Source organism: Apodemus sylvaticus, chromosome 21, assembly GCF_947179515.1.
Source record: "Apodemus sylvaticus chromosome 21, mApoSyl1.1, whole genome shotgun sequence".
NCBI classification, from domain to species: Eukaryota; Metazoa; Chordata; class Mammalia; order Rodentia; family Muridae; genus Apodemus; species Apodemus sylvaticus.
The window spans coordinates 46,018,487-46,039,335 of NC_067492.1; the positions used below are offsets into that span (position 1 = coordinate 46,018,487).

The following is a 20,849-nucleotide window of genomic DNA, read 5'->3' on the forward strand; positions in this document are numbered from 1 at the left end:
TCTGTGTAGCCTTGGCTGTCCTGGAACTCACTCTGTAGACCAGGCTGGCCTTAAACTCAGAAATCCGCCTGCCTCTGCCTCCCAGAATGCTAGGATTACAGGCGTGCACCACCACCGCCTGGCTGACATTTGTGCTTTTAATTTTCTCCAGTATACTAAATATTTCCATTTTAATATCTAAGCTTATGTTGCCTTTTAAATCTTCTTTTAAAAAGATTTAATTTGTGTGTGTGTGTGTGTGTGTGCCACATGTGTGAGTGCCAATTGGAGGCCAAAGGATTCCTCTCAAACTGGCCTTACAAGCAATTGTCAAGGGACTTGAATACAAGAAACCAAATTCAAGTCTTTTCGAAGACAGGAAGTATCCAGGTCCATGGATTCTAACTTGTGTGTGTGTGTGTGTGTGTGTGTGTGTGTGAGTCTTGCTATGTAGTGCTGACTTGCCTGGAATTCCCTACTATGCTGGCCTCCATCTTACAGGGTTCTGCCTGCCTCTGCCTCCCCAGTGCTGAAATTAGAGATCTGAGACCACTGTGTCCAGTTTGCCTTATATCTTAAACATTTATGATCCACTTTATGGGATTTGGCTATGTGATTCAGTGTGCCTGCTGAGTAAGCACAGAGCCCTGGGTTTCATCCCCTGCGTTGCATAAACACAGTAGTGCATACCTGTAACCCTGACACTGGAGAGGTGGACGCAAGAGGATCAGAAACTCATGGTGGCGCCTTTAATCCCAGCACTCAGGAGGGAAAGGGAGAGGATCTCTGTAAGTTGGAAGCTAGCCTAGTCTACAGAGCTAGTTCTAAGACAGTCAGTGTGATACAAAGTAATTCTGTCTCAAAGAACCAAAATAAAATAAAATAAAATAAAATAAAGAGGAATGAGAGAACACTCAGGGTCATCCTGGACTGCATAGCTCTGTATTTCCTGCCTCTCCCTTCCATTTTGCTAAGAGGGTCTTACATACTCAGCCTCGGCGAGAGCGCCCCTTCCTACCTCTGCCTCTAAGTTGCTACCATTACAGGCATGTTTCACTGCAGCTGGTAGCATCGTCCTGAGGAGTGAGGTTCGTTCTTGTGTTGCTTTTGGAATTTTGAGAGTCTCGTGTCTCTCAAATTGGTTTCAGGTTTGCTCTCTACCCAGGCTGGTCTTAAACTCTCGGTCACCCTGCCTCTACCTTCCAAGTGCTTGGAATAGAGCCATCAATACCGTGCCTGTTTTAAATTTTATTTTAAACACTTTGAATGCTTTTACTCTTTTAAGTTTAGGTCTAAAAATACTTATGACAATTAGTGTGTTTGCGTGAATGTATGCTGTGTGTCCAGGTATCTGCTGAGCCCAGGAGAACGCGCCCGGGCCCTGGGACTGGAGCTGCGGCGCTTGTGGTTCACTTGGTGTTGCTGGGAGGTGAACTCAGATCTTCTGGAAGATACGGAAGCACTCTTAACATCTTCTTAAGCTTTGCTGTACACATGGTACACAGGGGATTGAGTTCATTGTCACCAGGAAACTTTCCAAATTGTGCTGTTCTTAAAAATGCCAGAAATAAACCGTCCAGTGTCAGACTCTTGAAATTTGAGCCAACCCTGGCCAGTAAGTCCTGTTGAACCAGGCTTTGTGTTTGCAGAGTCCCCCACACGTGTGTGTGTGTGTGTGTGTGTGTGTGTGTGTGTGTGTGTGTTTGGATAAGTGTGGTGCCCTTGGAGGATAAAAGAGAACATCAGATCCCTGGAGCTGGAGTCTCAGGATCACCAGCACTGCAGAGATTGGGCATGACAGCTTGGACCTGTAAAGAAGTCAAAGTTGCCAAGGTGGTGATGTCACAGGCTTGTTCTAATCCCAGCACTTGGGAGGTAGAGGCAGAGGCAGGTGGAACTCTGTGAGTTTGCGGCCAGCCTGGTCTACAGAGCTAGTTCCAGGATAACCAAGGCTACACAAAGAAACCCTATCAAGAGGGGTGTGTGTGTGTGTGTGTGTGTGTGTGTGTGTGTGTGTGATCTGTATCTGTGTGAATACTATAGTGTGTGTGTGTGATCTGTATCTGTGTGAATACTGTAGTGTGTGTGTGTGTGTTTGTGTGATCTGTATCTGTGTGAATACTGTAGTGATTTCAGTGTTATTTGTCATTGCCTAGTACAGCCCCTACTAATGCATCCTAGACAGTAGCTAGGTCCAGCCTAATTTACATTGATGGGTCATTGGCAGCAGCATCCAGGGTGGTAACTCACTCGTGAGCCTACTTGTATCAGAGTTTTAAGTTCTTTTTTTTAAAGTCTTTTTTTTTTTTTAAGATTTATTTATTTAATCTATGTGAGTACACCATTGCTCTCTTCAGACACACCAGAAGAGGGCATCAGACCCCATTACAGACGGTTGTGAGCCACCATATGGTTGCTAGCAATTGAACTCTGAAGAACAGTCAGTGCTCTTAACCGCTGAGCCATCTCTCCAGCCCCTGAATTTTAAGTTCTTAATTTGGGGAGTAGGCTTGTATGTGCAATGTCCCTGGCGGTCAGAAGAGTGTGTCAGATTTCTGGGGACTGTTGTGAGGCACCATGTGGGTGCTAGGAATAGAACCCTGCTCCTCTGCAAGAGGAGCCAGTGCTCTTACCCACTGAGCCATTCATACAGCCCCGATCTGTTAGTTTAAAAAAAGATAGGGTGCTGGGCAGTGGTGGTGCACGCCTGTAATCCCAGCACTTGGGAGGCAGATACAGGTGAATTTTTGAGTTCGAAGCCAGCCTGGTCTACAGAGTGAGTTCCAGGACAGCCAGGACTATACAGAGAAACCCTGTCTCAAACAAAACAAAACAAAACAAAACCAAAAAACAAAAGACAGGGTTTCAAGGTAGGCCTATTGGTACATACCTTTAATCCCAGCAGAGGCAAGCAGATTTTTTTTTTTTTAAGTTCAAAGCTGGGGCTGGAGAGATGGCTCAGCAGTTAAGAGCACTGTCTGCTCTTCAGAAGATCCTGAGTTCAAATCCCAGCAACCACATGGTGGCTCACAACCATCCGAAATGAGATCTCGCTCCCTCTTCTGGAGTATCTGAAGACAGCTACACTGTACTTACAAATAATTAATAAATAAATCTTAAAAAAAAAAAAGAAGTTCAAAGCCAGCCAAAGCTATGTAGTGAAAGCATGTGTCATTAAAACAACAATAGGGTATCATGTAGCCCAGGCTGACTAAGTAGCCAGAAATGACCGTGAATGTCTGTCCTGCCTCCACTTCCCAAGTGCTCTGAATAATGCAACCAAACCCAGCTCTTCTCTCTTTATTTTTCTTGGGGTGGAGGTCAGGGCAAACGTGCTAGGCAAATAAATATCTTATCACTGATCTAGACTGTCAAGCCTACTGTGTGTGTGTGTGTGTGTTTATTGTATAGATTTGTTTGTATGTGTATATGTTCATACCTGAGCATATGGAGGTCAGAGGTCAACTTTGAGTGTCATCCCTCAGGAACCATCCACCTGATCATTTTGGAGATGGGGTTCTTTAATTGACCCGGAGCTCACTAAATCAGCTAGGCTGGCTGGCCAGTGAGGCCCAGGGCTCTGCCTGGCTCAGCCTCACCAGTGAGGGTTACAAGCATAAACTCTGGGGTAAGAGCAAATGCCCTTAACCTCCAAGTCAGCTCTCCAGCCTTTTGTTCATGTATGTGCAATTCTTAGTGGGGTTAAGTGTGTTCATGTATGTGCAATTCTTAGTGGGGTTAAGTGTGTTCATGTATGTGCAATTCTTAGTGGGATTAAGTGTGTTCATGTATGTGCAATTCTTAGTGGGGTTAAGTGTTCATGTATGTGGAAGCCAGATATTGGCCTTTTTGTCCCTATGGGCCAGAGGTTGATGTTAGGTGCTTTTCTCTATTGTCATACATCTTTTAAAATAATAATAATAATAATAATAATAATAATAATTAATAATAATAATAATAATGTTACTATTTCAGGGTGTTTTGAAACAGGTTTCTCTGTGTACTCCTAGCTGTCCTGGAACTCACTATGTAGACACAACTGGCCTTGAACTTTGAGATCCACCTGTCTCTGTTTCCCCTGAGGGCTGGAATTAAAGGCGCACGGTACCTCACCTGACTTCCTCCACCTTCCATTTGAGGTTGGGCGTCTCACTGAACCCAGAGCTCCCAAATTTGTGTAAACTGACTGGCAGGTAGCTCCAGACTCACAACCCAAGCACTTTACTGGCTGAGCCGCTTCCTCGCCCCACCTGCTTTGTGTGTGTGTGTGTGTGTGTGTGTGTGTGTGTGGTGTGTAGACACAATCTTGAGAATTGTAGCACATGTTAACGTCAAACTTGAAGTCTTCCTGCCGCAGCCATTAGAGGGTTTCAATTACAGACCTGCACCACAGTATCTAGTAAAACAATCTTTTTTCTTTCTTCTTTCCTTTCCTTCCTTCCTCCCTTCCTTCCTTCCTTCTTTCCTCTCCCTGTGTCTCTCTGTCTCTGTCTCTGTCTCTCTCCCTCTTCTTTCTCTTTGGGGGTGATGAGCAGAATCTCACTATGTAGCTCTGGCTGGCATAGAACTTGATATGTAGACCAGGTTTGCCTCAAACTCAGAGCCCCATCAGCCAATGCCCGAGTGTGGGGATTAAAGGAGTTGCAGCCATGCTCAGCAAATCCACGACTTTTACATGGAGAAGAGAAAACAAAGTTCCTTTGAATTCTCTCCACAGTCCTACGCCAGGAAATAAACTAATAGATGAAACCCACCCTATTGATTTCATTTTTCTTCCTTCCTTCCTTCCTTCCTTTCTTTCCTTTTCTTTTTCTTTCTTTCTTTTCTTTTCTTTTCTTTCTTTCTTTTTTTTTTTTTTTTTTTGAGACAGGGTTTCTCTGTGTAGCCCTGGCTGTCCTGGAACTCACTCTGTAGACCAGGCTGGCCTTGAACTCAGAAATTCACCTGCCTCTACCTCCCAAGTTCTGGGATCATATTTATGCGCCACCACCGCCTGGCTTATTGATTTCTTGAACAGTAATTCTGCCAGGGTTGCACAGGACAAAAAAATAAAGATGGGCTGCAGAGATAGCTCATTGGTTAAGAATGCGTGCTGTTCTTCCAGAGTTCAGTCCGCAGCACCCATGTCGAAAGTCTCATGACCACACGTTACTTCAGCTCTGGGGGTGCAATGACTTTTCCTGGCCTCCTGGCCTTCGAGAGTACTGGTGTACATGTGGCAGACACACGTGCAAATTGAAAAAGTAAATCTTCACGGATTGTCTTAGAGCTTGAAGCCTAGTCTTTCATTGTCGGCGGCCCGTGCTCGATCAGAGGGGAGTTTAGTGCTGTTTATGTTAAATATCAGTTTCATACCACAGAACATTGAAAAGTTCAAATGCATGTCTATAAACGTGCTTTTCTGCAAAATTCAAATATTTTTTATTTTATTTATTTTTTGTCTTTGAGACAAGGTTTCTCTGGGTAGTCCTGACTGCCTGGGCCAGGCTGGCCTTGAACTTAGAGATCTACCTGCCTCTGCCTCCCAAGTACTGCTCAGCTTGTAAAAGTCAAATATAAGAGCTATGTCTATGAGTGTTGGTTAATTGTAGCACTTTGTTTTAACACCCCATAAAATGTGAGTGTACGCTTTTTAAAGAGAGGTGTTTTGGGATATAATGGCCATGCCTTGAGAACCTGATCTTTGACCTCAATGGGGAAAAGATGAAATAACCACCTAGGCTAAAATAAAGCTAAGTGTACATCCTGTCTCTGTGTGTTTGCTCTGCTGATGCAGCCTCCTGGTCAGGAGTAAAAGAGACTTCTGAAAAAAAGAAAAAGAGTTTGATCTCGGACCAACCAATTAAAGGTCATTGTGCATACCTGTAACCTCAGGACTAGGGAGTCAGAGGTCTTGAAGCCAACCTGGTCTACATAATGTGCCAGCCAGGGCTACAAAGTTAGACCATCTCTAAATGAATAAATCAGTTAAAATTAAAATGAAAAAAATGTATAATATGAAATGAAAATTCCTGTCCTTTTTTTTTTTTTTTTGAGGGAGGATTTATCTGTGTAACAGCCCTGACTATCCTGGAATTCAGTCTGTAGACCAGGCTGACCTCTAACTCACAGAGATCCTCCTGCCTCTGTTTCCAAAGTACTAGAGCTAAAGGGGTGCGCAGCCACCACCTTTAAAATAATTGCCTTTCTCACTCATGTGTGGGCAAATGTGCATGTGCGCACGCTCCAGCCGAGGAGACCTGGGTGCACTCTGCTCTCGCTTGTCACGGTGTGTGTACTGGGTGCTGACCTCGGCTTGTCAGGGTTGGTGGCACGTGCTATAGCCCCCGAGCCATCTCTGAGAATTCCCTAAGGTGACAGTGTGTGAGTGGTGTTTCCACATTTTTGTCTTCACCTGGTTGAGGGCCTGTTCACAGGAAAATTACGGGGTGGAGTCAGCAATAGGGCTCACTCAGCCAAGCCTGACAACTTGAGTTTGGTCCCCCGAATCCACACCGTGGAAGGAGAGAACTGACTCCCGCAAGTTGTCCTCCGATGATCCATAACTCGGTTCCAGGGAATCACATGACACTGCCTCCTAGGGACCCAGGCACACACTGTGCACAAACCTAAGTGGGAGTGAAACACTCATTAAACTTTCTAAAAATCAAAAACTTCATTAGGTGCGTGTGTGTGTGCGCACGTGTGCATGCGCTTGAAGTCAGAGGACAGCTTTGGGGGTCGGTGCCGTCCTTGTGTTTTTACATAGGTTCCACGGATGTCATGTCCCCAAGGTTACATGGCGAGCTCTCTATCCGCCGAGACACTCCTTGGCCTGCCATTGTTATTTGTCTTAAAAGCACGAATCCGGGAAGGGCTGGGTGCAGGGCAGAGGTCGGACCTGCTACAGCTATCCTGTGCATCTGTGTGGCCGTGGGCATCAGCACAGTGCCCTGGAGGCTCAGCGGAGGGTGTCGCCCCTTGGGGTTGTAGTGACAGGCCTCCTTACCTCGCTGCTGGGAACTGAACCGAGGTCCGTGCAAGAGTGACAAGTACTCGTAGCTGGCCAGACATCTCTCTAGCACCCCAGTCCTCTCGCGCCTCTGTGGGGCACGGGGTCCTGGTGCTTTGTGGACTTCAAAGCCCTGGGTCTGTGGTCCTCAGCCATCCTAGTTCTGGAACCTTTAGGTCCTTTAACACATCGTCACATGTTGTGGTGACCACCACCTTTAGGTCCTTTAACACATCGTCACATGTTGTGGTGACCACCACCTTTAGATCCTTTAACACATCGTCACATGTTGTGGTAACCACCACCTTTAGATCCTTTAACACATCGTCACATGTTGTGGTAGCCACCACCTTTAGGTCCTTTAACACATCGTCACATGTTGTGGTGACCACCCCCCCCCAACCATGACACTATTTCATTGCTGTTTCATACTTTATATCTCCATAATTTTGCTAATTCTGAACTGTGATGTAAATATTTGATATGCAGGATACCTGATATGACAACCGAAAGGGTTGTGACCCACAGGTTAAGGACAGATGTCTGAGGTGCTCAAGCCACTTCCAGAAGGTGGCTTCGTGAGGCAGGGACCGGAAGTGTGCACCTTTCATACTAGTACTCAGTAGGCAGAAGCAGGATCATCTATCTCTCTGAGTTCGAAGTCAGCCTGATCTACATAGTGAGTTCCAGGACAGCCAGAGCTACATAAAGAGACCCTGTCTTAAAAAACTAAAACTAAGCTGGGCGATGGGCACGCCTTTAATCCCAGCACTTGGGAGGCAGAGGCAGGAGGATTTCCGAGTTCAAGGCAAGCCTGGTCTGGGCTACACAGAGAAACCCTGTCTTGAAAAACCAAAAAAAAAAAAAAAAAAAAAAAAAAAAGACACAGAAGGCAGAAGCCTATTGTGCATGTGCTGGTGTTACCAAGTTCTCAGACTGGAGTTGGTTGAATCCTTAAAATCACTATTTGTGGGTACAGAAGTAGCCTCAAGGTATTGTGGGATTCTGCCTGGGAAGTTTGGAAACTTCTGTAAAACTCTGGCTAGAATGAGAAACAGGGAAAGGATGGGTAGGTGAGGTCGAATGGAGATCCCCGTGCAGGACTTGGGGCGATTTGGAAAGGTCTTTAGACTGTTCCAGAAGGGAGATGGGAACCTTGGGGGTGGGTAGGCAAAGGGCCCTGACCTGACTGAAGAGCTTGCTCTCAGGTGCCCAGGCGAGAGCACGGCTGAGGTGAGGTGAGTGCACTCACCCAAAAAGAAGAAGTGAGGTGGGAGTGAGAAGCGGGGGGTTCTAGAAGAGAAAGCCGCAATGCTTGGGGCGAGCTGCTGCCTTTGGCAGGATGGAGCTGACGTTGGCTGGAGGTCATCAGAAAGGACGGCTGGGGAACAGCAGGCTGGAAGCTAGTGTCCAGGGTGGAGCGGCCACGCAGTCCCGGGAGCGGCCGCCAGATGGCGAGCGCGCCGCGGGAAAGACCCAGGCCATAGCTTCCCACGCTCCAGCGGCCAGGCCTTGCTCCTCCTCTTCACCTGGGTGCGAGATGCACTGACAAGGGCTGGGTCGGACCCCCACAGGCGCCTCGAGGGCCCAAAGCCTGGGATGCAATCTCACGTCCTTTGTGTACTTCCCACCACTCTGTTCCCATCGCCTGTATCAGCATCTCAAGTCTCTGCAAAAGTGTCACCTTCTGGGGGAGGGAGGGGTCTTCCCTGACGGCCCAGGTATCAGAAATCCATAAAATTCATTTCATTTCATTTATTTTTCCTTTGAAGCAAGATCACTCTTTAGCCAAAGCCTCCCTTAACTCCTGATCCTCCTGCCAGTGCTTATTGTGTGCTGGGATGACAGATGTGGGGGTTGTGGCCCATACCTGTAATATCTGCTCAGGAGACTGAGGTGGATGAAGCCAGTCTGAGCTACATAAATGAGGAGGTCTTGTCTCAACCCCACCCAACAAGACACTAGTAGCAGGCAGGTTAATTCATTGTCGTTTGAGTACGGGCGGGCGTGCTGCCGAGCTCCTGTAAGTAATTCATAAAGGTTCCCTCCTCAAAGTTATGGGTTCATGAGATAAATGGGCATCAACACGTGTGTTCCAGGTCTGAGTCCTCAGTACAACCTCTGAGGATGTGTCTGACGCCTATTACGGAAGAGAAGGGATGCAGCCCAGGGTTAATGGCCTTGGATGAAGGTGCACACCTGAGAAACTGCAGGGCAGCCCGGCACGGTGGGATGCCACTAGGTGGATGAATGGGGGTCTGAGGACTCAAAAGAGCCCTTGGATGCTGTCCCCTGAACCTACTTTCCTTGATTCTCTGGGTCCCCATGGAGCAGGCCCAGGCCCCCTGGGACTCTCAGCAGGCTGGGAGGAGCTGTGGGATTGGCCAGGTCAGCGTCCCTTCCTTCCCTGCTGGGAGCTCCCAGAACCGCCTCTCAGGCTGCTCAGGAGGCCACAGTGGTAAAAAAGCAGGTCTCTGAGAGCCCAGACTTCACACGCTAGACAGCAGGGTCCACTGCGCAGGACCCTGAGCCCGTTCCAAGACAGACAAACGACTGCACAGCCAAGGGATGCTCCGTGGCCAGTTAACCACGCTGCTGGGTCTGCTCAGTGGGGCCTGGCTGCCCACAGGCTCAGGGAGACCCAGAGCCCCAGCTACCCCTGCTCAGTCCTGGGCTGCTACCAATCAGAGCCAGACTCTGGATCCCCTGGTACCCATCTCTGCCCTGGGTAGCTGGAAGGACTTCCTGGGCCTGCAAAACAGACGGCAGGGGACAGGTGAGCTGCAGGGAGGGCTGAGAGTGGCTGCCGGGGTGTCTTTGCCCTTGACTCCTCAGGAAGTGCTTCAGGAGACTTGTAAGGCTCTGCCTTTTGTTCAGGTGAGTCTGTGGTGATGGTGGTGATGGTGGTGGTGGTCGTGGTGGTGGTGGTGGCGGCGGTGGCGGTGTCATCTTTGGTGATGGTGGGGTCTCTGGTGGTAGCAGTGGCGGGGGACTATTTAGAGAACTCAGAATATTCAGAGTACAGGTCATATGACCAGGCATATTTGCAATCAAGTCTCAAGTCCTGAATCTTCCACCTAAATGCCTGTGAACTTTAGGTTTTTCCCTTATCAAACAGGGCAAATGGTTTTCCACTTGCGCTGTTGTAGTTGCCTTTGTTTTCATTTCTTAAGTCTGTTTTGTTTTTTTTTGTTTTGAGACATGAATTCTTGTAGTGCAGGCTGACTTCTATGCAACTAAAGTGATCTTAAGGCTGGGCTTATGTGGCGGAAACTATGTAGCTAAAAAGGATTTTAAGATTCCACTTCTCTCAGCCTGGTCTACAGAGTAAGTTCCACAGCAGCCAGGGTGGCACAGAGAATCTTTGTCTCAAAAACCAAAACGAAGGAAAACAACAACAAAAGATTCCACTTCTGACCTCAGCTCCTGTGTTCAGGCACACAGGTATATGCAGCCAAACACAGCCTGGGTTTAAAGAACCCAGGGCCTCATACGTGTGAGGCAAACTCTACCAACTGAGTCACGTCTCCAGCCGCTGGTTCTGTTTTCCTATTTAGCACCCAGGAAGAGGCTATTGACAAATCCATGTCCCTTGCTCCCCTCCAAACGCCCATGACTGTAACCTTACTCTGAGCAAAAGTCCCAGTTCTGAGCCTACAAGGGCTACATACCTTGACCTCCCTGATCTGGGATCCTCCCACTCATCCCTTCACCTCTGGCACATGACATGCTTTGTGTGTGTGTGTGTGTGTGTGTGTGTGTGTGGTGTGTGTGGTGTGTGTGGTGTGTGTGTGTGTGTGTGTGTGTGTGGTGTGTGGTGTGTGTGGTGTGTGTGGTGTGTGTGTGTGGTGTGTGGTGTGTGTGGTATGTGTGTGTGGTGTGTGGTGTGTGTGTGTGTGGTGTGTGTGTGTGTAGACAGGGTTTTGCTATGGAGCCTGCATTTAACTCAGTGATCCTTCTGTTGGGATCATAGGTGAGTGGTCACCCCCATCTTGGAGCAGAGGTATCTGTCTGTCTGTCTGTCTGTCTATTGCTTCTGTTGTTTTAGCTAACATCTTATGTAGCTTGGGGCTGACTATAAACTTCAGATCTTCCTGCCTTTACCTCCTGAATGCTGGGCTCACAGGTATGAACCAGCAGCCAGTTTCTGTGGTGCTGGAGGTGGAACCCAGGACCTCAGGTGTGCTAGACGACTACATCTTAAGCTACGGCCCCATTTTAGGGCGGGGTTATCTTTATTTTTTCCTTCTAATATCCCTGTCCCCAACCTACAACAGGGACAGGCATACAGTGAACATATAGTGTTTGTTGAATGAATGAATGAGTGAATGAATGGACTAGTAGCACATGCTTCTCGTTGGATATTGGGCAGCCTGAAAAAAAAAAACAATTTCATAGCTGCAATCAGTGTTTCAAAAGGACTTTGAAAATTCTTATTTTGTGCTGAGTTCAATCCTGCTTTATTTTTGGTGTCTGTAGCTTGTCCTCTCTAACCCTTTCCTCGTGCCCATGAAATGTATGAGTTCATGCAGAGCTTGTACTCATGCTCAACAGGGCATCAGCCCCCAAAATCCCTGGCTTGGTATCTGCCTATCAAACCTGGCAATTTGGGAGGATTGACCTATATGGCTCCAAATATATTTTTTTCAAGATAGGTCTAACCAATAGTCCAGGCTGGAGCTTGTGACCCCAGCTTCTGAGTCTTGAGGTTACCCACATCACCACGCCCACTCCACATTCTTCTGCTACCTACCAATGTCTGACCCAGCAGAATGAAACTTGGCTTGGAGTCTGGCTCACTGCTGAGCCCAGAGCTGCACCAGCCGCAGATGGCACAGGACACTGTAGGCTGGCAGCCTCCCTGCAGCTATGCAGTCTCAGGCAGCTCCAAGCCTCGGTTTCCTCATTTAGACATGGGGACGTATTAGTGCTGGCCTCATGGTCACAGCGGAGACAGAACATCAGGTCTGGGTTTATCAGGGGCCAGCATGCGGGCAGGGTTGGTTTCCTTTTATAATTCCAGTGCTGGGAGTGGAACCCAGGGCCCTGAGCATGTAAAATGTAGCAAGTGGGAGGCTGAGGCAAAATAAGGAATTCAAGGCCAGCTTCTGCTAAATAATGAGTTTGGGGCCTGCCTGGGCTACATAAAACCTGTCTCAACAAAACAAAATTAAGGTTTCAAGTGGTTTTTTTTTAATTTTTTCTTTATTATTCTGAGCATGGTGATATACCTCTTTAGTCCCAGCACTTGAAAACAGGTATTTCTCTGGGAGTTCCAGGCCAGCCTGGTCTACATAGCAAGGTCTATCTAGAGCTGCATAGTACAACCCTGCCTCAAAACATAGTTTTTTTTGTTGTTGTTGTTTTTTGTTTTTTGTAGTTGTCTTCAGACACACCAGAAGAGGGCATCGGATCCCATTACAGATGGTTGTGAGCCACCATGTGGTTGCTGGGAATTGAACTCAAGACCTCTGGAAGAGCAGTCAGTGCTCTTAACCACTGAGCCATCTCTCCACCCCTTATATTTTAATCAATTATTTTATTTTGTTTTATTTTTTAAACTGTGTAACAGCTCTGGTTATGCTGGAACAGACTTTGTAGTCTAGACTGGCCTCAAACTTCGAGATCTAGCTGCCTCTGGATCGGGGATTGAAGGTGTGTACATCATGCCTGATCCAAATGTATTTATATTTTATGTACATTGTTTTGTCTGCACATATGATTGTATAAAGGTATTGGGTCCTGGAATTAAAGTTGTAAGCTGTCATGTAGGTGCCAGGAATCGATCCTGGATCCTCTGGAAGATCAGGTAATGCTCTTACTGTGCGTGTATTTGCCAAGCTATCTCTTTGTGTCCCTATATTATTATTTTTGGTTTCTCAAGACACTTTCTCTGCAACCTGGAACTCACTCTGTAGTCCAGGCCTCTAACCAGAGCTCTGCCTGCCTCTGCCTCCCAAGTGTTGGGATTAAGTGTGTGTCACCCCTGCCAGGTAATGACACTTATCTGTGGGTAGGTGAGTATGTGTGTGTGCAGAGGTGTTCCATGGTCCAAGTGTGGAGGGCAGAGGATAACTTGTGAGAGTTTTCTCCCTTCACTGTGAGGGCCACAGGAGTTGAATATAGGTTGTCAGACTTGGCATAAGTGCTGACCCATGTGTGTGTCTGTGTGTGCGCGCGCTAGTGTGTGCGTGTCTGTGTCTGTGCGTGCAGTGTGTGTGCATGTGTGTGTGCATGCATGTGCGTGTCTGTGTGTGTGTCTGTGTCTGTGCGTGCAGTGTGTGTGTGTGTGTGTATACAAAGCATTTCAGAGGGTGGAGACATAGTCAGCAGGTACAGTCACTTGTCAGCAAGCTTGACAATTTGAGTTTGATTCCTGGGACTCACATGGTGGAAGGAGAGCTGACCCCCATAGCTTGTCCTTTGGCTTCCACTGTGGCACTGTGGCATACACCCCCATACCTGTGACAAAATTAATGTAAAACAATAAAAAGGTAGAGTTTCCCACTATAGCCCACATTGGCATAGAGCTGACTGTGCAGCCAAAGTTGGTCCCAAACTCATGGTAATTGTTTCAGTTTCCCAAATGTTTAAATTACAGGTATAAATAACCATAACCGGATTTTTAAAAATTAAAACAATTTTTTTAAAAAAATTTCAAGACAGATTTCTCTGTGTAGCCCTGACTGTCCTGGAACTCACTTTGTAGACCAAGAACTCAATCTGTCTGCTTCTGCCTCCCAAGTGCTGGGATTAAAGGCATGCGCCACTACTGCCCAGCTAAAAATATTTAAAAAAAAAGATTATATGTAAGTACACTGTAGCTGTCTACAGACACACCAGAAGAGGGCATCAGATCTCATTAAGGATGGTTGTGAGGCACCATGTGGTTGCTGGGATTTGAACTCAGGACCTTTGAAAGAACAGTCGTTGCTCTTAACCACTGAGCCCTAAATATATGTTTTAATGTGTATGTTTTGTCTACTGTATGTATACCTGGTGTGTGCCTAATGCGAAGCCAGAAGATGGCGGGGGGGGGGGGGGGGGGTTGTGTGCCGGGAATGCAACTTGAGCCTCGTACACACCAGGTACCAAGCTCTGGGCCTGAGCTGTGCCCCGCCCCCAGCTGTTTTTCCATTTGTCTTGGTGCAGGGTCTCAGTAAGTTCCCTACGTGGGCCCTGATCCTGCGATCCCCTTCCCCTGGCCTCCGGACTGGCTCTGATGTACATGTCTGCATCACCAGAGCCAGCCTTCTAGCTTAATTTGGATGAGTTTGTTTGGGAGTGTGTGTGTAGGCAAACACATGTGCCACGGACAGGGACTGGTGTTCAGTGTCAACTACTCTTTTCTTTGTTAAAAAGAATTAAATTGTCATGCATTTCGAAGGTGGCTCATGCCTTTAATCCCAGCACTCGGGAGGCAGAGGCAGGCAGATCTCTGAGTTTAAGGGTGTCTAATCTATACAGTGAGTTCCAGGACAGCCAGGGCCACACAGAGAAACCCTGTCTCGAAATAATAAAATTAGTTCTATGAGTGTTTTGCACGCATGCATGTCTGTGTCCTACATACATGTCTGTGTCCTACATACATGTCTGTGTCCTACATACGTGCTTGGCACCCAAAAGAAGGGGTCAAACCCTCTGAGATGGAGAAGTTGTGAGGTGCCAGGTAGGTGCTGGGAACTGAACCCGGGAGCTCACGGACTCCGGAGCTCGCTGATTCAGCCGGGCTGGGTTGGGCAGCAGGCCCCAGGGAGCCTCCTGCCCTCACCTTCCCAGGGTTGAGATTATAGGCATGTGTCCCATTTCACGTGTGCACTGGGGATCCGAACTCGCGTGTTCATGCTCGCAACACATCGTTTTATGACTCCCTCCAGTCTTGAATTTTAGGCAAGCAAGTGTGTGTGGAAAGGTGGAGTAGGTGCTGCGGGCCACACAGCTAGAGGGGAGAGTGAGAATTGAAACGCAGGCGTCGGCCCTCAGCATCCGCATCTTTCTGTGTAGGAGTGGATGGTGATGACTCTCGTTCCTCTAGCCTTACACTCTACAGTGCTGACTGTCTCCGTCTGTTTGCAGGTGATCTCCAGGCCTGGTTGCACAGGTGCCCGGGTCCTTAACCATCTCTGTTTTGGCCACTGCTCCTCCTTCTACATTCCCAGCTTGGATCCCACCCCTGTTGTGCTCTGCAACAGCTGTGTGCCGGCTCGAAAGCGCTGGACATCAGTGATGCTGTGGTGTGGAGCTGGCCAGTCAGTCTCCCCTCGGCGGGTGAGGATTGCCACCGTATCGGTCCAGACGTGTCAGTGCCGCCCGAGGCTATGAGATGAGCATCCTAGAGGAAGGCGCAGGACGCGCACCTTGGAACGAAGCAGGAGACGCAGTAGGAAGACGTGACCTGAATGATGTGCATCGGTCAAGAGATCAGAGTTGGAAGGACAGATGGACAGGGCCAGAAGGTCTTCATCTCGCTCCCAGAATACTAGACATGGTCCCCCAGTCATGGGTTTAGACCACTAATAGTCGTAGGATGTGGGGTTAGGGTATAACTCAGCGGGAGAGGGCTTGCCTATCATGCATGAAGCCCTGGGTTCTTTTTGTTGTTGTTGTTGTTGTTGTTTTTCGAGACAGGGTTTCTCTGTATAGCCCTGGCTGTCCTGGAACTCACTCTGTAGACCAGGCTGGCCTTGAACTCAGAAATCCGCCTGCCTCTGCCTCCCAGGTGCTGGGATTACAGGCGTGCGCCACCACCGCCCGGTGAAGAAGCCCTGGGTTCTATTCTTATGTGATATGTGGAGAAAAATTAGCAATAGTGTATGATTCGCCCTGTGTGGGTGGGAATTCTCATGCCACAATCACTAACTCACGTCGTCCTCAGGGATCAATCCTCAGCAGTACTGCAAGGTAGAATTTCACAGACGGGTCATTTTACAGATGAGGAAACCGAAGCTATTAAGGCACTGTCACTTTTGGGGAGGAGGGACTAGGGAGAGGGTTTGAGACACAGCCCTTACGCACGCGCACACACGCGAAGCACAGCTCCCTGCTGAGCCCCTCCTCCCCAGCCTGACGTTCCGCTCTTAGCCACTAGGTGGTACCGCGTCTCAGTGTCCAAGACAGACACTCCCAACTGTTATGATGAAAGCACCACCCAAACCCGGACACTCAGCATAGATGACCCTGTTCTAGGGACACCAGAATAACAGCAGCAACAACAACAAAAAAGCTATGGCAGGCAAGCGGGAAGCAGCTGCTGGGAAAACCTGGCCCCGACCAGAGGCGACCCCGCCTGTGTGTGTACAGCGGCCTCTCTCATCGACAGTAGCTGGGGTTCCCTTAGTGCCCCGCCCGAGTCCCCCGCAGCAGCCTCATGCCCAGCCTGGCATTCCATGGGAACCATAAAGGTTGGCCAAGTCCAGCTGTGCGTGCTTCTTTCTGACGAGGGTTTCCTGGGTAGGGGGGCCCGCTCTTCAGCTGGGGGGTGCAGGGTGTGCGGCAGCCAGGCAGCCTAGCTCTGGGCGGCTGGAAACGGGGCTCTGGCAGATGGGCCCGTCTGGCAGAGACTCAGAGACATGTGGCAACGTCGCCTCCAAATGCCCCCCCAGTGCCGGGTAGAGGGAGCTGGTCAAGCGCCCCCCCCTCCCTGGCCCTCTTCCTGCCTCAGGAAGGAAGGATCCAGGTGAGGGGAACAGGAGGGCCCCCCACAAGGAAACAGATGGGACAGCACAGCGTGGGAGCTTCGACCCCCTGACCTTACAGGCCTGAACAGAGGGGTGGGAACCTGCCTGGCTGCCAGCTCCCAAGACTGTCCTAGAGGGAGGGTCATGGAGCCCTGGGGGGCAGGGAGGACGCCCTCCTGCCTGTCCCTAGAGCTTGGTGGCAAACCTCATGCAGTCTCTGAGCTGGCAGCTCAACCCAGGCACCCCTTTTCTGGCGGGCACAAGATGCCTGCATCCCTCCACCTCAGCTGTGCCCACCTCCTGCCAGCCTGGAGAGCCAGCTGGGAACCTTGGTGCCGGGGGGGGGGCAGAGTCACTGCGCCCTCCCAGGCAGTGCCAGTCGGCCCCCGCTGCTGCCCCCCAGGCCCAGTAATGGGTGGGTAATGAGTGCTGGGGGAGTGGGGGGAGGGGCGGGGAGGCAGGTGCCACAGGCTCTGGCACCGGGGGCCGCTAATCAGGTTTGCCAACGCCATCTGTCATCGTGCGAGCATCTGGGGCTCAAGGTGACCCTGTCACCCTCAGTTACAATTATGAGTTTGGCATCTGTATTAAAGCTCGCCAGCCGGCTAGGCAGGGGAGGGCTGGGGTGGATAAGGGGGTGCACGGTGAGCCCCTCCCTGGGGTCTGGTTCCCAGGGGCTGTGTAGCTGCCAAGGCATGAAGCTTCTCTGCACTGTGTGTGTGTGTGTGTGTGTGTGTATGTGTGTGTGTGTCCTCACACAATATGAGTATATACACATTCATCCCAGTCTCCTTTGCTGTTCTTCCCTAGTGTGTCTGGGCACGGGATTGGGAATCTCAGGGTGTGTTTCTGAGAGGTGGCTATGTGTCTGAGGGTTTGTGGGATGGAAGAAGTGATGGCTATGACATTGTGTGGGTACCCAGGCAAGCATGTCTATGGGTATGCTAGGAGGGGAGTGGCTCTTGGTGAGCTCCATCCCAGGGTCTGGTTCCCAGGGACTGTGTAGCTGCCAAGGCATGAAACCTCTCTGCACCCTCTTCATTTGTCTCTGGGTGATGGTGTATGTGTGATAAGGTGTGAGTTCTTGTAGTGTGCATGATTGTGGGTGTGCGTCAGAGGGCATTGGCGCTGAAGCTCTTACAGTTATAGACTGTGTGTGGTGGAGGTATGAGTCTACAATCTGTGCGAAAGATCATTTCAGTGTGTGTGTGCGCGTGTGCGTGTGTGCGCGTGAAGCAGCAGCAGCTGGCAGAGGCTGTAGATCTTCACCCCAGATTCACTCTGTCTCCTTCAGTCTGTGCTCTTACCAGCCCAGCTCTGATCCAGAGAGTTCTAACAAAGACCCAGGACTCCTGGATATTGCAGGCCTGTTTTGGGTTTCTTTGCTTTGGGAGCTGGATTCTCAGCTCAAGATTCCAATTTTGAACAATGGAATCTAGACTTTTTGGATTCTGGATTCTGGAATGTGAATCTGGGTTTTAGATTCTGGGTCCTGTATTCTTAGATCTAATTTTCTTTTTCTTTCTTTCTTTTCTTTCTTTCTTTCTTTCTTTCTTTCTTTCTTTCTTTCTTTCTTTCTTTCTTTCTTATTTTTTCTTTTTCTTTTTTTGGATTTGTTTTTTTTCGAGACAGGGTTTCTCTGTATAGCCCTGGCTGTCCTGGAACTCACTTTGTAGACCTGAACTCAGAAATCCGCCCACCTCTGCCTCCCAGAGTGCTGGGATTACGGGCGTGTGCCACCACCGCCCGGCGGATCTAATTTTCTATATCTCAGGATTTTTGGAATCTAGAGTTTTTTCTTCTTTCTGATGTTGAAGATGGAACTGCACATACTAAATAAAAAGCTCTCCTGCCCAGCTGGCTCCAGCTTCTCACTGGGAATTCTAAGCAGCTGCTGTACCTCTTCTCCTGACCCTGACCCCAGGCCCTGTGCTGTGATTATGAGTTCGAGGACATGGATTACATAAGCTGAGTTCTGGGTCGGGCTTCTTACTTCTGGGCTCTTATCTCTGTGCTCATCCTGAACCTGTCTCTCTGCCTGGGTTTCTATAATGAAGCCTTCAACCACAACCCCAATGATAGGTGTAGAGACACCATGTAACCACCAGGGGCCGCCCTTGGTCTAGATTTCGCCTGGACTGACCTAGCTGTGGGGCTACAAGTACTGTCATGACCCAGCTTTTTAAAGGGGACTGAGAGTCCGGGCACACTGCCTCCACAGTCCTACAAAAGGGACTGACTCTTGGACAGACAAGGTGTAAGATGTTGAACACTTGAAGAGGATATGGATGGCCCCTGTGACAGCAGTCTCTGTAACCTTTAAAGGTCTTGTTGCTTCTTGAGACCGTCACTATGTAGCCCTGGTTATGTTCGAATTCACTATATAGACCCGTCTTGCCTTGAACACAGAGATCTACCTGCTCCTGCCTTCAGGGTGCTGGGCTTAAAGATGCACACCACCATGCCTTGGCTACAAGGTGTGTGATTTTATCTGATCACTGGATGATTCCAACGAGGACCAGTGTGTTCTCTAGGACTGTGTCTGTGAGGCTTTACTCTGATTGTGTCAGGTGTCTGATGCCCTGGCTATGCCCATAAGCACTATAAGGGCTAGAATGTGTGTCCCTGGGGGAGACATGCTGGAGTGTCACTATATGGAAAGGCTGTGTCTCTGTATGGATGATATCTTCGTAGCAGGACAAGGGGGACATTCTGGGGGTATCAAGTTGAGCCAGTGGATAGGCGACAGGGCAGTGGGGACTAGCGACTTGAAGCAGGAATCAGCACGGAGTCTCTAAGCCTCTCTCAGGACATTCCGTGTGCCTGGCCCCACACCAGTCTCTCTCCAAACCTAACGTGGGGTCCCATCCCTACGTCATCCTATTGCGAGGCACATCAAGGAGCACAGTGAACCCCCCGAGTCTTGGTGTTTTTCCTGTTCAAACCTGTTCTCTTTCATCTCCCCCTCTGTCTCTGCCTGCTTACTCCCCTTCTAACCTTCCCCTGGAAGTCCCTCTCCTCTCCCGTCCGTCCGTCCTCTCACATTCTAAACATTGCTTTCTCCATGTTTGTCTCTCCCACCTGCCCCCTTCTCTAGTATATACATGTATGTACTTGTATGTGTGCGTGTGTGTGTGTGTGTGTGTGTGTGTGTGTGTGTGTAGGCCAGAGTTTGTCTTCCTCAACTGTTCTGTTTCTTCCCTTTTCAGATTGGGTGTAGCTTCGTAGCCTTCTCTGACCTGAAACTCACTATGTTGCCTCTGTTGGCCTGGAATTTACAAAGCTCTTCCTGCCCGTGCTGGGACTAAAGGTGCTCACCACGGCTTTCCAGTTTTCTCTTCTTCTTCTTCTTCTTCTTCTTCTTCTTCTTCTTCTTCTTCTTCTTCTTCTTCTTCTTCTTCTTCTTCTTCTTCCCCCCTCTTCCCTCTTACCCCTTCTCCTTCTCCCTCCTCCTCCTTCCTCTTCCCCCTCCTCCTTTCCCCTCCTCCTTCCTCCTCCTCTTCCACTCCTCCTTCCTCTTCCTCTTCCTCTTCCTCCTCCTCCTCTTTGAGGCAGGGTCCATTACTGAACCTGGAAGGCTAGCCGGCCAGCATTCCTGGGAATTCTCCTGCCTCCACATACTCGGTATTAGAATTACAGGCTGTACTCCATGCCTGCCAGGCTTTTTTACATGGGTATTAGGGAGACAAACTCAGGTCCTCATGTCTGCCCTTGGCCAACTGAGCCACCCCTCAACCCCTCCTCCCTGAGCCTTCCCTTCCTCGATTGTTTTTAAGAGACAGGGTCCTGATATGGAACTGACAGTAGTCTCAAACTCACGAGCCTCAGCTGCCCCTGTAGGATTCACACGTGTCACCGAGTTGGTCTGTCGCCTTTTCCGTTCTTATAAGACTACTCGGCCTTCTCTTGTCCGCGTCTCCCATCCCTAAATCTTGTTCATCTCTGTCTACCTCTCCTATCTTTAACTCCGCATTTCTCCTTTTATCACTGTCTTTCCATATTTGTTTCACTCCACTCTGCTGTCTCCTTCTCTCCATCTAGGCCAGCCCGGGTGGGTCCGGGTGGGTCCGGGACAGTCCAGCCGGGGCGCCGCGGTGAACAATGCGGCATTCAGGAGGCCGGCCGGCACCATGGCAACGCGCCCGCCCCGCCCTCCCCGCGCGCGGGCCGCGCGTGCCAAGAGGGTGCCATGGTTACATCAG

At 49.3% G+C, this 20,849-nt stretch overlaps 1 protein-coding gene across 1 annotated transcript; it reads left to right on the forward strand.

Moving 5' to 3' along the window:
- Positions 1-9,538: 9,538 nt before the first annotated feature.
- On the forward strand, positions 9,539-15,995 carry Dand5 (DAN domain BMP antagonist family member 5). Its single transcript, XM_052166876.1, has 2 exons — positions 9,539-9,847; positions 15,047-15,995. Exons 1-2 carry the CDS (start codon positions 9,539-9,541, stop codon positions 15,290-15,292), a joined length of 555 nt encoding a protein of 184 aa, XP_052022836.1. The 3' UTR covers positions 15,293-15,995.
- The last annotated feature ends 4,854 nt before the right edge of the window (positions 15,996-20,849 follow it).

Coding starts and splice junctions, on each gene's coding strand:
- Dand5 (XM_052166876.1), top strand. CDS start 9,539: ATGCTCCGTGGCCAGTTAACCACGCTGCTGGGTCTGCTCAGTGGGGCC. Junction 9,848..15,046: donor AGGCTCTGCCTTTTGTTCAG/GTGAGTCTGTGG, acceptor GTCTGTTTGCAG/GTGATCTCCAGGCCTGGTTG.